The 16,229-nt window shown below is 41.8% G+C and overlaps 1 protein-coding gene across 1 annotated transcript in view; it reads left to right on the top strand.

The window, feature by feature from the left end:
• The window catches only part of LOC139737482 (uncharacterized), a 69,150-nt gene extending 59,309 nt beyond the window's left edge, over window positions 1–9,841 (top strand). Inside the window, exons 6-7 of the mRNA XM_071648156.1 lie at window positions 341–712; window positions 7,690–9,841. Of these exons, the coding sequence (XP_071504257.1) occupies window positions 341–712; window positions 7,690–9,626 (2,309 nt within the window). The 3' untranslated portion in view covers window positions 9,627–9,841. The remainder of the gene's footprint in view (window positions 1–340; window positions 713–7,689) is intronic.
• The last annotated feature ends 6,388 nt before the right edge of the window (window positions 9,842–16,229 follow it).

Here is a 16,229-nt window from a genome sequence, read left to right as displayed (position 1 = left end):
AGGAAAATGACCTATGTAAGTAAGTACATAAAGTAGTACGTTCATTAGTATCTGGAAACAAATGATAAAGACGCACATACAAAAGCACCAATAATTCACAAAATGATTGTAATACAGGGGATTGAACATTGTCGTAATGGCTCTCAAGTATGATAATGATAATAAAAAACAATTTCATGATGGCAAACTAGACCGATACAGTTACCCTACTCTTGTCACTTTTCATATTGATTTCGATGCCTTCGCCATCATGGAGATGTTAGGCCTACGACGATAATGTAAAAACAGAAAAGTTTGCTAATTATCCGTAAAGAACTTTCGTTTGTGCCACCAACTGCAGAACCAACAGCCGTTCTGAGCACCACGGCCAACGCAAACTGCTTCTGCGGCTGCACCCTGACGGTGGCGGACGGGACCATCCTCTCCGATCCGCTCTTCTGCGAAAGCCGCAACACCTTCCGCTGGGTGATCTCCGTGCCGGGCAACCGCGTGGTGCGGCTCGAGTTCGTCTACTTCTACCTGGCCATCCACATGGAGTATCTGCGCGTGCGCGACGGGGAGCACGGGGATTCCCCGAACCTGGCCTACCACACGGGCGTGGCTCTTCCGGCTCCTGTGGTATCCACGGGCAACTCGATGTACATCGAGTACAGGATGGTGCGGAGAGGCAACCTGGACATGAAGGGTTTCAAGGCCTTCTTCTCCTCATTCGGTAAGATTGCCTTAATACTAAGCAATGCATTGCTTTGCATTGTCAATAAACTCAAACATATTCTTTACTTTGAATTTTGGAGACAACCAAGAACAGCAAGAGCACCATCGTGTATAGTACGTAGACCCCGTTTACAGTGCAGGACTGGACCGAGCCCAGGCCAAGCACGGCCTCAATTGCGGCACTCGGCCCCGCAATTTACAGTGGAGGGCTCGGCCCGGGCTTTTAATTCAAACTTTCAATATTTTGTCGTAGTGGCGCTCTGCATGTAAACAAACGATTATTTGAGAGCGCGCCGGTCGCAATTTGGTACCGCATTTGGCCCACTTTGTGTTTACAATGAGAAAAAGCCAGGCTGAACCCGGGCTGAGCCTTGGCCGAGACTACTTCCAGAGCTTGGCCAAATGCACGGCCGTTTTTGGTACCGCATTTGGCCTTTTGAGCGTTTACAGTGAAAGGGAGCCCGGCCTTTTCACTCACTGTAAACGGGGTCTTGGACGACTCCACGAATGTTTAATACAGCATTATATATAATCCTGGATGGGATCTCTCTAGACTGGAGTCCAATGACAAATGAAACCGAAAATAACAACCGTTTTTATAAGTAAACTAGTTTCTATTTTCTATAATTGATAGACAACCTTCCAGTAATAATGATGAATCATGACTTAAAACATTGATTACGCCAACAACATTTCTGTTTTTATCATTGAAATCTCTTCAAAAACGTGACTAGATTCTTTGTTATAGATGGGTGTTTGTGCAGGTGTCATCATTAACATGACTAGAATGTTGATTTACCCATTTAATAGCGTTAGATTGGCTTTTAGAATGTTTGGAATGGATATAAATGGGAAGATTGCGTGCATATGACTCGCACAAACGACCGTTATTCCACGCTCTTCCAACCAGTTGCTCATAAATTATCACCAGCCTCACACACTAGGGTAAATTTTCCCCGCAATCTCCGTTAACTGATGATGACAATGAAATGACTCCGCATCAGTTTCGATGTACCTCCCAGCGATCACGACAGATTAGCGTCGATGCCTCCATTCGTGTTTCCCAGGAAGTGCGCCTAATTCAACCTGCACGGCGTCGTCTTGAAGGCTTCCTAAAAAGATCATTCGTGCGCTGTGGGGCAACAACGTCGACGCTCGTATAATTCACTTAAAGCAGACGTGGAAAAGGGACACGTGACTATTACTTAAAAGGAGAAATTTACGACCCGAGTACATCTCTGTCAGTTATGCCCCAGGGTTGTATCTATCTGCCCTCTAGGAAGGATGCAGCAGAACTCTCACACGAGTTCGTTATCGTGCCTACAGTCTGATAGCGGGTGCGTAATAAGATGTCACATTTACTGTCAAATATTGCCCCTTGAATGACCTCTCTCCGCACGAACTCTAGCAAGCTGTAAACAATCAAATTCGAACATGAATGATATTATGCAAACCCATCCACACACTACGAGCACATAGTACTGCACAACGCACACGCATTTTCCATTCCTACATGAGAGCGCGGTAGATCCTTCTGAAATACTCACATATTCACAGTTTATCCCAACCTCTACTGAACTAAAGATTGCTCCTGACAACCAAACGATTTGCTCGACATAGCAACAGCACTAGTCTATGCAAACTTGAAATCAAGTTTTGGGATATGTACTGAGAAGAACTGGTGGAATTAATGGCCGGTAATTAAGTAGATCTTGAGGGAAATTGTCCTTAAACTTGAATATATTTTTGATTCTGTCGGGTACCCTCTCCTATCTCCTGTATGATGTTTCATACAATCGCCAGGACACCGGAGAGCTAGTGCGCCGATGTTGGATGTCGGTTGTGAGATCAGATCAGGCTCGACGGTAGTTTTGACAAAGAAGAAAACCACTCTGCAATATTGAATGTTGAAATAAAGACTTGAGGAACTCTAGAAGTCTGCTATAAATGGAAGACATTAATTTCTTTTGCATATAGCAGGACGGCTTGTCTCTCTCTCTCTCCCCTCTCTCTCTCTCTCTCTCTCTCTCTCTCTCTCTCTCCCTGGCCATCTCCCTATTCTATCATAGCCAGGATACGAGGGACCTCTTTACGGATTTTGAGCAATTTGTTTGGCTTCAGCGACAGCCCGGAGTGGTTGGAAAACGCACCTCTCCACAAGTGCTTGTTATCTGTGGCCGAATTTACTGGCGGCTTTGGGACTATGATTGTTGATGGATAACTGACATAGTAAACCCTTCCTTGCTTTTCACTAATATTAATATTTCAACTTCCAATTCAGTCCAATATTTATCCATTTATTCTTTTTTTTTTACTCTACCTGGGTTCTGAATGTGAAGGGACAATCAACAGTTATGTTCATTTTTTCCGTAGTAAAGAAAGAGAAGTAGCCATTTCCCGTACACTCTACAGCAACCTCAAGAAAAGGACGACATGGAATACGAAATCATTTTATGAATCTCCATTAGACTGGAGTATGATATGATTTGTGTGTCCGTCTGTTGAAATAAATTTTCTAGTTGGTTGCACAAAGATGAGCAAGATAAGGCGAATGATTTGACTTCATAGCCATTAGATTGCTCAAACATAATTGAAAATGCAAATCATGTGGAATTTATGTAGCTGACACTTCCCGGTGCAGATGCCACTGTATACACAGAATTTATTCGCAAACCCGTGGCTCGTTTGTCGACACTCTACGGATTATTTCCGTGTTTTTTCGTTTACAGAATGCTTCAAAAACAAATTTCTGGGTAAGAAAAAAGTCACAAATCCACCTGTTTCCGTCAGGTTTCCAATAAGGCGTAACGAGAATTTGATTTTGAGTTCTCAGTCTCCCTCAAAGCGCAATCCAATATACATAGAGCGATATAGACGTGAAGCCACCCGCTCAGCGTTACGAGCACCACGACTGATTTCTCAAATAACCACACGTGGGTACGCGCAGCGATAATATGTCTGTATGCCCCTTGACCTTTTGTTTTAAAGGCGTGGGAATATGATACAACGCGGCAGCTCGTATTGGCTGTGTCATCACCATAGCGACGCATATAGCCTGCCAGCGAGCGTCTTAGTGAAGGCGAACGCCCCACACGCGCTCCTTAACGCTCATGACAAGGTCCCCCATCATCATAAAGAATTCTATGTTTATTGTTACTTTATACACTCCTCTATCATCTCGTGATGGGGTGGGGGGGGGGGGTTGCCATGGGAGCCGAACTTGGAACAATGATGTTGCGTGATGCTGTAAAAGTGAAAAAGACGTTACTCTACAAGGTCAAACGCAGTCTTTGTGACAGTACGTGGCATCACACCACGATAGCCTACGCGAAGAAATTGTGCTGATCAATGTGAAACCAGTTATTCTTGTGGTGTAACCATTAGTCAGCCTGGAGAAGACTTTGATCTTTCCAATCAAACGCCTCATAGTCTACTTCAGACTCTGAAATATGAAAATATCAGATGTGTAGTACTCGTTTTTTTTATGTATTAGTCACTGTCGTTTTACCGTTTTTTGCACACGACATTAATATATTTTTGGGCAGCGTAATTGTACAAAAGTGTTTTCATTCTATCTCTTCATCCCTAACTCCCTCTCTCCCTCTACCTCTCGTTTATTCTATTTCTCTCCCTCTCTTCACTTACTCTCTTTTGTTTCTGAGCTCTTTTTTGAAACTCTCGTCTGGGCGATGCGTAATGTCCATTATTGTTGAGCTCGTCCTCTCATTCTTTGGTGGCCGTAAAATGGCTGGCTCATTGTCGGTCATCAGACCATGTTAGCAGCATTCAGTGAATCTTTGCTTGACAATGAAAAGAATGAACGCAGAAAGGTTATTAACCGACACTTACAGTCTTCTAAAACATTGTGTATGGGGGGGGGGGGGGGGGGGGGGAGATGACTCTGAAGACAGACTGTGTGAAAACTTAACTTGACAAGTGAGCTATCACATTGCCTTTTGCAAAGACAGCTCGCTATAATTTGAGGACACACACACGCCTCAAATTATGGCGAGCTGCCATTGCAAAAGGCTAGATATCACAATACAATGTACTTACATCATGGCGAAGAATTAATTTTGTTATTGAGACTTTTGACTTAATTAGAGCTGATTAATAATAATGATAATAATAATAATAATAATGATAATAATAATAATAATGATAATAATAATAATAATAATAATAATAACAATAATAATAATGATAAAAAAAATAATAATACAATATATCTATAAGGCGCTTAATACGGATGTTTCTAAACGTACAGTTTACCAGAAAAATTAACATTTAGTCCAAAATAATACAAAAATACAAATACAAAAATCTTCTGGCGATCGGAAAACACCCGAAAAACTTGGCACATAGAGTATCAAAACTTTATTAACGGAAAATATCCTCTTCGCATCGGCAAACAGGTTGGAAGTGCAGTGCATGTGAGCGAAATTTTAGTCGTTATAAACACGTCACGTGTCACCTGCGAACAATATGACGTGACAATAAAGATGGTAGTCAGTGGAATGTTGCTATTACCTTTGTTGAGCGGTTAGAAAACAACAACAGCATCATCCAGACATAAGTTTACATCCAGCCTAAAATCAATAAATGAATAAATGAAACTCTGGAATTTGGAACAGTAATATTAGGAACTTGAAAGTTCTCATCTCATATCCAAAGCAGAAATTAACCGTGCCAGTTTAGATATTTGAAGGTCGACATTTGCGGATTTTTCAATCCGCCAAAACGCGTTTGAGGATGATGTTCTTGCTAAGTTTGTAGTGCTCAGTGTTGGAATATCAGAGAGCATGGCGATGCCCGGTGAGGAACTCTAGTATTGTCCCGTGGTCCGTTTTAGAATATCTTTGCTGTGTAAACCAACTTGGACTGTTCAAAACACCAACAACACTAATAACAAAATATCTAGACAATCACAAAAATAAACTTGAACGTTTAAGACACCTTTTATGCTTTTGAGCCTACTAGAATCGAAAGTGGAACCGCGAAATATGCCATGTACATTGCTCAACGCTAATTCAAATATTTCATATAAGCTGCGCATATATCAATTGCATTGCGTCAACAAGTTTACAATATGTGTAATCTATGGGCTTGCCATTATTTATGCACCCCTGTCCTGAATGTGACTCGATTGAGGTAAGATTTGCTGCAGCGGGTTTTTTTTTCCGTTTTTCGTGTTTTCGTTTTGTTTTGTTTTGGTTTTCTTTTCTTTTCTTTTTTGCAACTCGGGTACAGAAAGAGTGTTGACGATGAACTCACATTTCCACTGCCCTGGACGTATACTACATTAAAAGGTCCTACAAGGGTATGTTTTGTTTAGCTGCTAAGAACTGCGTAATAGTGGAGTCTTAACCGCACCGAATCTAATTACAGGCAAGTAAAAGTGATGTCGAGCGTGCAAATATATGACAGTTTGACTGACACTCCATCCTGAGCTGAGTCGTAACTTACGGTTACAATCGTAAACTACATGACATCGGCATATAAACAGAGACAGATGGCCTTCGTCTTGCGGAGGCGAAAATCTAACCGAATTTCTTTCCTTTCGCCACCTTTACCAGTTCAGCGTAAACCCGATGAGATGAAGGCATTCTATTGGTGAACTCGTAAAATCTGAGGATTTTTTTTTGTTATCATTTATTTGATAACGTTGTGATCTCAAAGTGATGAACTTCAAAAGCTATGCATTCCACGACAGCTAGTGACGTGATTTATGCAGTGATTCCCAACATTATCACATTAAGCGGACACAAAGTCTTTGATTCATTGTTTGTTATCATCTTTCCCTTTTATCTGTTACATAATAAAGATTTCACAATCTCACTTCATAATTTTCTCCAACGTCCACATACAAGCATGTATATTATATGTATATACTATATGTATAGTATATATAATATTCGCATTTAACACGTAGTTACAAATTATGTTCAAGAATTTCTGAACAATCATATCAAACGGCGACTTGCACGTCATCCCTGGAAAAATAGATGGCAATATCGTTGCTCTTTGTGTCAAAAAAGGAAGGAAAACCATTTAATCCTCAAAATTGTTATTATTTCACAGTGTTCTTCCTTTCCCGTCAGTTAGTAACCCACGATTGCTTGTTTTCAGATCATATGAAGACGAGAGGCATCTGCTTGGAAATATTCCACTGCTAGACAAGTCAGAGCCAAGGTTCAATTCGCCACATGTGTTTAAGGAACCAGAGGTCATTTATACATTTAACCAAAAAAAAAAAAAAAAAAAAAAAAAAAAAAAAAAAGCGCGCAACACTCCTGACGTATTCTAAGAATATAAGATGGACCCGGAGCTGACATTTCCTGTTGCACGCTCAATGTAAATATTGGAAGTTGAATCTAAAACTTCATTCATCGTGTCTGAATATGCCATATACCTTCTGAAGAAGTACATTGTATAAATAAGGAGCGCCTAAAGGTAGCGTTCTAAATCCCGAAGCCGTCATCATAGTATAAATACGTGTAAGGCGTAATTGATTGCATGACATACATATTTGTTTATCATTGTCGAGCTGTCGGCCAAGCGTCACTTACGATCGTTACGGTTTCATTATGATTATGGTCGATAATCAAACCCCCCCCCCCAAAAAAAAAAAAAAAAAAATGATAATCATAATAATGATTTACAATACAGAAGTAGCATCTTGGATCTGTCCATTCAACAAAAGTATAAAAAAGAAGAAGAATATAAGCAGTATTCCTGGAGTCGATATTTGCTGGATTTTCAAGAACTTCTGTCAGAAACGTTTCTGCCCATGTTAATCTAGAGGTTTTCCCTTAAGTAAATTCATTGAAGTAAGTAATTAATTGGAATAAAATGTTGTATTTTTAATGAGCTATGATGATCTCATAATGATTAGGTCTGAATCAGATTAATCCAGCGATGGTGGAATCACATTTATCATGCTTACTGATGGGGACATTTTTCGTGTCATTGCAGAGTCTGCTGAAACCCCTGCTCCACCTCTAAATGTCGGCAGCGATGACGAACCTCCAGTCGATGTCGGTCAGCTCAACAACACTGCCTTCCTGATCGCGGGTATCGCGCTGGGCGTACTCGTCATCCTCTTCAGCATCATCTTCGCCATCCACGCCCGGTGCAGCCGCAGCTACGACTACAAGATGGGGATGCCGCACGACGACACGGCTGAGACGCAGCTCCGCGGGATCGGCATCGGCACGTCGAGTATCAACTCGTCGTCGACGCACAACAGCCGGCCGTGGGGCGCGGCGCCGATCGGTCGCAGTACTACATCTCAATCCGAGCAGTCGCAACAGAGCACCAGCAAGCGGGGCTGGCCTGACGGCGACAGGACTCACTTGTATGTGGTGCACAACGAGAGCGCGAACTACCTGCCGGACGCGAGCCTCTCGTCTTCGCATCGATCCACCAAAGAGATCCTGCCCGACATCCCGAGCCCATACCACGAGGAGGAACTCGAGAAGTGGACGCGCAAACACGGCCACAAGATCACGCTGCCCTACCACGCCGCAGACATGAACCGCGGCTCGGCCGGCGAGCTCTCCAACAGTCGACACAGCGGACGAACGGATCGCAATACGACGCATCTTGCGATGAACAACCCGGAGGAGTATGCAATGAGAGGTATCCATTCGCACGATAGTCATACCAGCGTGAACAGCTCCAGGGCACATCATAAGCATGACGCGTCGCATTCGAAGCCTCAAGTTCAAGCTGTAGCCAATGTGGAGAGCACTGACAACACGTCGCCTTACGTGAACAAGGACGGACAACTCACTCCCCTGGGCCTTGCCGTTTCGAAACTGAACGACAACGGCCTGGAGTTCCGAATACCGGAAGGGGCAGAGAATCCCGACCAGGAAAAGAGAGAGTATACGAGTCACAGAACTCACAAACACAAAGATCATTCTGCGGATAGAAATAGACCTGATGTGACGCACAGCGACACGAAGAAGCGGAAGGGCGCTGTGCATCCCGAGGCTAAATCACCGCCACCACAAGGCGAAGTGGAGTCTGGGCGAAAGTTGCCTCTCGCGCCAAAAATGGCTTTTTATTCTGACGACGAGCCGGATTGGCGGCCACCACCGCCCCAGCCCGCCGTCGAGGATATCAAGGCAGAGACGCTTCCCAGGGAAAAATCCAGCAGGACCAAAAGTTCGAGCTCACGGAAGCACGACCATAACCACGCTCTATCTTCACATAGGACTTCGCGGGAAGATGGCTTAAGCTCAGGACATAGTTCGAACTTGCGAAACGAGAAAGCGGGTTCGTTAGACAGGCACGGACGACACGACAAAAATCGTAAGCCCCCTGTACCACCGCGACACGGCTCGAAGCCGAAAAAGCATGTCCAGAAGCCGGTGGTACCGCCTAGACCGGACCCGCACCACCATGTAAACAATGTAGGTAGCTCCCAGAATAGTTCTAGGCAAGATATAGCCAGCTATAGTCTGCCCAGCGACCACATGACCATGTCTGATTACAGCTGCGGCCAAATGTCCGTCGAACCGTCGCCCATCCGACTGCCCCGCCCGCTGAATCTGCAGCAAAATCGAGAGCGGCTGACGCAGGTGTTCATCAGCGACGAGAGCTTGATGAGACCCCCGTCGGGCGCCGACCGATCCGGCGCGGAGAGCACGCGATCTGCCACCTCCCACCGCCAACTTCCTGACACACCACCTTCGGGCTTCTCCCCGCCCCGACCCATCCGACCCTTCAAACAGCGGGTGCACAGTGATCTCTCCATCTCGCAGGACGAGCCGGAGTTCGACTACTACATTCCCAGCGTTCCCGGGTCGTTCTTCGAAAACCCCTACCCGATGGCTGAGGGGCCTTCCAAGAGGCGAATCAACAAGATGAGCAAGGCCAAATCTCCTTCTGCCTCGCTTGTCTGACTCAAGAAATTGATTTTGCTGGAGGGAAGTAGGCCCGATGTATGATAGGGGGTCGTGGATAAACGTCCTATTTGGCAGCATGCAATATTCCAGTGATGTGCACGGAACCCAGATCGAAGAAAGGGTTCACGTACGTACGGTCTCAAAATGCAAAACCCTGTTCACAGAGTAGAGAGATTTGCGCGCTGGATCCCTGTTATGATGCCATTTGTGTATGAGAGTCATAGAGATCTATAGATAATGTTTACTGAATTATTATAAACTGTATGGGTACAGAATTTCTGTCTTAACAAACAAATCATATGAAAACAACAGTCTACACTTGCAGAAGACTTCCTTTCCTGTGAGAACATTCCCAGGGTAACTGGCTGTATCAAAATCGATTTTCCTTCACTGTAAGTGTGGCGTAATAGTTTCTACTCTGAATGGTGTGCCAATTCTTGTTCTGGAGTGCTGTTTCAATAATGCGTGGTAAGTGGAAAGTGAAATATCAGTTCGTGCACATCAGTCAGACAATCCACGCACTACTTATCTTTACCATTGTCTACATTTGGATATATTTATTAGAGTGTGATATACATGGAGTATTTTTCACTTATTGCTGAACAGAAACGAATAAGTTATATTTGTTTGCAGTCTGCCACTACCTTTCAGATCTGGATCCTCAAGCTATATTCAGTCACTAGTATTGGTGGTCTCCTATCGTGTAATTCTTCAAGTTTGATCATTCACGGTAGCTTTATAAGTTCTTGATTTAAAAAAATGAAATAAGCACAACAATGGAAGGAAGGGAGTTTGCATTTTTCAGTAATGAGGCTTAATCTGTGGTCCACATCATGAGATACTGGCAAGACAAATCGGTTAAGATGAACAAACACTTTGCGGATGATGTATTCAAGTCAATTGGGCGACTCGTTTTGGATGTATTACAAGATTCAAGTATAATTTCAATCGAATGCTCATGTCGCCATCAAACGAAATTAGAAATCAGTCGTGCTTATCGATAATTTTCTGTAACTTCAATCGAAATACTGTTTCGAAGTATACTACCAATAAATATGTATTGTCCGTTGATTGCACGAAGAAAACGTATTATGATCACACCACATCTATTGAAAATCGGATCATGATATATTTTATACACAGGCATATGTGGTGCTTGTTTGTATTCATTGTCAAGTTAGTGTAGTCTGTGATAACGACCTCACGAAAACTAAATGGTTTTATTGGCTGCTGGATTTTTCCGCGTCATATCTTAACAATGGCTAAAAGTATTGGCATGAAAATGGATGTTACCAAAAAGTGATCATTTTGAAGAAATTTGGGCCATGGTCTCAAAGGGGAAGGGTCAAAGGTCAAGTGAAAGTGCTGAAATTTCGGGATACTTGCTCTCTTGAGCAATTTAGCCATCCATCCAAATGAAATCTAGTTCAGGGAAAGAAAACACTCAACAAATTTGTGACAAACATGTCATTTGAATTTTTTGCCAATTATGTGAACATGTCGTCTCACGTTGTCAAGACGTACTCAAGAGCTGTTGGGAAAACCAAGAGCTGTGCCTGAGGCATACCAGTCGCCATAGCGACATTTCTAGGGTTTTTTCAACAAATGTTAATGTTTCAGGGCAAACCGAAAGTGAATTCCCTGCATTTCAAGATCCAATCAACATGATGTATGAGAAGTACAATTTTATTTTTATGACCAGTGGTCTATTGTTATCTAGAAAACTCTGCAGTGTAAAAGATTTGATGTTCGTGTAATAATTGTGATGGATATATTTCTCAGGTGGTAATCAGAGAATTAGAGAGCAAAAGATTAAAAGTGCATAACTGGCTACCAAGAGAAGCTCCTCGCCGTCCTGTTAGGGAGTTAAGAGTTGTAAGGTCTGTTGATACACGACATAGAAAAAGAGATTGTACCTGCTGTTGTTCGGCATACCCGATACCCATGGGAATATGTAACACTTACTGGTTAACTGATACTGAGCACATTGGACAAAAATTGACCAATGATTGTTACTAAACCACTTCGAAGTAAAGAAATAATATCCCCTGAACAATGATGACTGCGATATCAAGACATGGGGACTTCTTTTATGCACGAGTTTCCCGTTGTTTGTTTATTGGTGATACTCGGAAATACTTCGTGAGCGACTGGTATTCTTGGCGTTGATATGACGACCATAACTAAAATGGTATAAAAGAAACACACGTAGATGTTTTCCCAATACCTCAGTCTTTCCAACAAAATGATCAAAACAATGATTGACCAGCAGTTCCACGATTCATTCTCGGATTCATTCTCGACGAGTATACCCTCAGCAAGACTAGTGTTCCAAATTTATCAGATACATGGATATGCAGTATATAAGCGATCTGGGCTCTGTTTTATGAAGAGTTATAATTAATTATATAGTCGATTTCTCTCCTAAGGCTATGGCAGCCTGTGTGTTAAGGAAATTCATAATCGATTATATCTTTTGATAAAACGGGGCCCTGAATACTTCGTGTACAGTAGGTGTCACAAGACATTGTTATCATTCTTTCGATTGAAATTAGTGCTGCCATGTTGTCGTCACAGAACGTTGCCTTGTGTTGTGATGTATTATGTCAGGTGCATCGTAATTATTGTAGAGTAGGAGCAAGTTGTGTGTATTGCACTCAGCAACTATCATCCGATCAGACAATTTAATATTTGTAGTGAATTCAATACACGCCAAGAAAACTGAAATTTTGATATCTTTCTTTTTGCAGGAACTGCAGGGAGGAAGATTGACCCAAGTAATATTAAGTTCTTTTTAAAATTTCTGTTTAAAATGACGATGTTACTAGTATTCCTACAATTGTAGTTTTTGCTACTGTATGGAGCTCAGGGCGGTTTATTGGTTGTTACTGGGGGTTGTACTACTATATGTTTGAACACTTACAAGTAAACGTAATGCGAGTTCTAACGCTGCCTCGAAATACTGCTTGTTAAAGCGCCCTTGCTTGCTCACGAGCTCAACAAAATCTACCTCCCCGATTACTGTAAGGTTTTAGATTATCATTATTCACTTGCTCGTGTTTTTATTCCATCATGAGTATCTATTGGAGAATATTGCCAAATCGAATGTACAAACGTATTTAAAATGAATATAGATATCTGTGTAGAATCATTGCAGCATTAGTCCAGATATCCCCTTCTACAATTTTAACAACGACTAAAACCAAAAGTCTTCCCATTCAGGAGATTTTACGCGATATTTCTTACAGGGCTTTCATGTAACTCTTGTTAATTGTAAATGTAATTAAAACCATTGCATGGTGCTAGGTACCCATACAGTCAGTTGACAGTGAAATATTATAAACATTGTGATTCAAAGAACGCATTACAAGTACTTATTCCAAGCATGGCTTTTATGACTCATGTTAAGAGAATGATGAAACTAAATTCGAATTACAATGGCTTCATTAAATTTTTCACCCTTTCTTGAACCCCTGCTTCCAACGAAACAGAAAAACAATGTCAGCAATGAGTAATAACATGATCATGATTTTATTTACGGTTGAAAGGCAGTTATCGCAATAGATTCAGCCGCAGTAAGTCTGTTGTAAATAATGTCGAGCGCCCACCTTACATTCAAAATGTTGGCCAAAGCTTAAAATCATGTTTATACACAATCATGTACGCCCAAGCATTACTACGCATTCTGCAACTGGTAAAACCTCGTGCATACGGGAATGGAATTTTGCAAGCCACTCTTACAGCGTAATGATATTTCTGCTCAACTCTGGCTGAAGAATTTTCAGGGACATTTTTTTTTTTCGGGAAAATGCACTGATATGTGTCACAACATGTGACAAACCATGCTAAGTTTCGGCTATCTTTTTATTTTTTTTAAGTTTTTGCTTGTTGCTTTATCGCTAACACCAGACAATATGATTTAAGCTGGGGTTGACACGCAAAGATTCAACAAACAACAACAACAACAACATCAACAACAACAACAACAGAACCCCTCTGAAACTGAAATTTCGATGTCATCTTCAATGATGTAGCAGATGTCGTAATAAATTTTCGCTATGCATGCCCTTTATTAAGACCATTCTTTGAATAATAAATGTTAACCTTTTGGATGTTGTTTTCTTTCCTAGCTGGATACTCTTTTAGATACATCTTCTTGGCCATGACGGTGCCATTTAAGTTTTCCTTGAGAAATAAACAGATTGCATAGTCGTCAATCACGACCAAATTTTCATTTCACATTGGATCTACTGCCAAAGCTTTTCATATTTATTTGTGGCTTTTTTCCTGTTTTAAAAACTTATTTCATTTTACCTGTACATAAGGTTGTCAATAGTCTTTACCCATAAATGTATATGCTTGTACAAATGAGCTTTATCGTATTGAACGTATCGCTATAGCGCTCAGATTACTGTTGCTTTCAAAATGAAAAAAGAAAGAAAAGAAAAGGCGACAGACATGAAGATGTACAAATAATTATTGCTGCCTTCGTGTATTTTGTTTGGATGATTATGTAGAATGAGATCTTATTTGTACAGGCGATGGGTGTGTCGTTGAATAATGAGTTCCATGATTTATCGGATATTGCACAAGATGGAATTAAACACAGAAAAAAAGAGGGAATGATTTCTTCTCAACCAACTTATCGTGTGCCGTTTGTAGTGTACTTTAAGTGTACTCGCCTGTTATTGTGTTACGAAGATTAACATAGTCTCATAACTGTTTCTCCGTTTAGATACTTATTACGCAGAGAGGGCTTAGATATTGTTTTCGCCTTGTAGGCCTACTTGCGATATTCTGGCAGAATATACAGTTTGCGGGAAGCAACCTTCTTCCTACCACACAAACCGACACCCGCCGACCTCCTGTTCTTGTGTGTCGAGCATGGACCGTAAACGGTTCCAGTGACCTTGACGATCTCCAAACGTAGAGGGCGCGCTAGGTTGCAAACCCAGTGAACTTGCCAGTTGTCTTCGTTGCCGCGAAGACGCCAGTGTTGCATTATGTCAAGTCTAGATTGTGTAGTCATCCATGACTTTTTCAAAGCATTTGTGTGTTTTTTATAACACATTAACGGTATTGGCAATAAAGCCAATTGATTTTCAAAACAAGACAAAAATAGCAAATTTCAATAACAAAAGTCCAAGGTAATAAATAACTGTAGATTTTACTCTACGCTAGGAATATTGATTCTTCGCGTTTCGCGCGGTATAGAGTTAAAGATATTCACATAATCATAATGGACAATTATTCACGAATTTTTGCCTTGCTAATTGAGTGTGTGTGTGTGTGTGTGTGTGGGTGGGTGTGGATGCGTGTGTGTCTGTGTGTGTGCCCAAAACATCTTTTCTCTCAGCTTTGCATTATATTCGTGGCCTTGAGACAAGATGCCTCTTTTTTTCATAATCCGTTTTTGCACTCTTAGAAAGATGCTTTGGATAATCTCGACGCAGTTATAACGGCAAGTAAATCCTCCAGCTGGGACGATACAGTATCAGAGAACACCCCTTTCACCAACCCACGCAGCACACTTGCACCACAAGCAAACACAAAATATACACACAGAGACACACGCATACGTGTACTCTCCCGTATACAATTAAAATTATGCCATGCAATTAACCGTCACTAATGCGGTATAATAAGCAAATCGTACATGAATTAAATAATCAAAATTGAAAACTACTACAGTGTTACCGTATCTGTTCGTTCCCCCGAACATTCAGTGGAATTGTGAAATACATTGTAATCCTAGATCTAGAATACTTGATCATGTAGCAGACATGAGCAAATAACTCTACATTGTACTTTTAGATTCTATGTATTATCTCCGTAATAAGAAGATTACATTCGTTCTTCGCTGAAACAAATGCAATGCATCCCTGCCCCCTTCAAACCGGTTTAGTATCTCAGTGTCTGTCCGTTACATGGCCGACTAAGAGGCTATGGGCCCTGCTTTGCCCCTCAAGTATCTTTATATTTGCCCACAATAGTCGATAAACCAGCAGCTTCCTCGGCCACAAACAAAAGATTAAGTGCTCTCCAATCCCTGCGTATTAAGGTATCAAGTCTTCTTGAGTACAATTCCCCACGCAGTGTATTATGCGCAGGGAAGATTGCTGAGTTTAAGCCCAAGAATGTCTTTTCGGTTTTTTTTTTTTTTTTTTTCGTTTTGATACCGGACTACAACAAACGGCTTTTAAATCGGCTGTGAGAAGCAAAGGAGATAGTAAAGTTTACAATTCTATGGCTTTTATTTGTTGGCTCAAAAAGGAGGTTGTTTGGTGATTATAGGAAGGAAACCCGTAGGGCGCGGACAATAGGAGCCCATGCGTCCGAGAAGCCGGGATAAAAGTTAGAGACCGTCCCCTCCCCCCCCCCCCCCCCCCCTCAGTTTGTCTGTTCAAGTGCGAAGAACCTTACACCGTTGGACCCATCGTTCAGCTCGAGAAACAGAACCGAACTATCCTGTAAGTTACAGTCATGAGGAATCACAACAAAGGAGTTGTTATTTTCCTCGAGATCAAGAAACTCTGAACACCAAATACCGGAGATCAACGCCGAGGAAGATTATCATAACGGACATAATCATGTAACGGG

This window comes from Diadema antillarum, unplaced genomic scaffold (genome assembly GCF_040938485.1).
Source record: "Diadema antillarum isolate AM-2024a unplaced genomic scaffold, OU_Dant_1.0 seq00000693_RagTag, whole genome shotgun sequence".
Taxonomy (NCBI): Eukaryota; Metazoa; Echinodermata; class Echinoidea; order Diadematoida; family Diadematidae; genus Diadema; species Diadema antillarum.
Note: the sequence above shows the minus strand (reverse complement) of the source record. Positions and strands in the feature narration are given on the sequence as shown.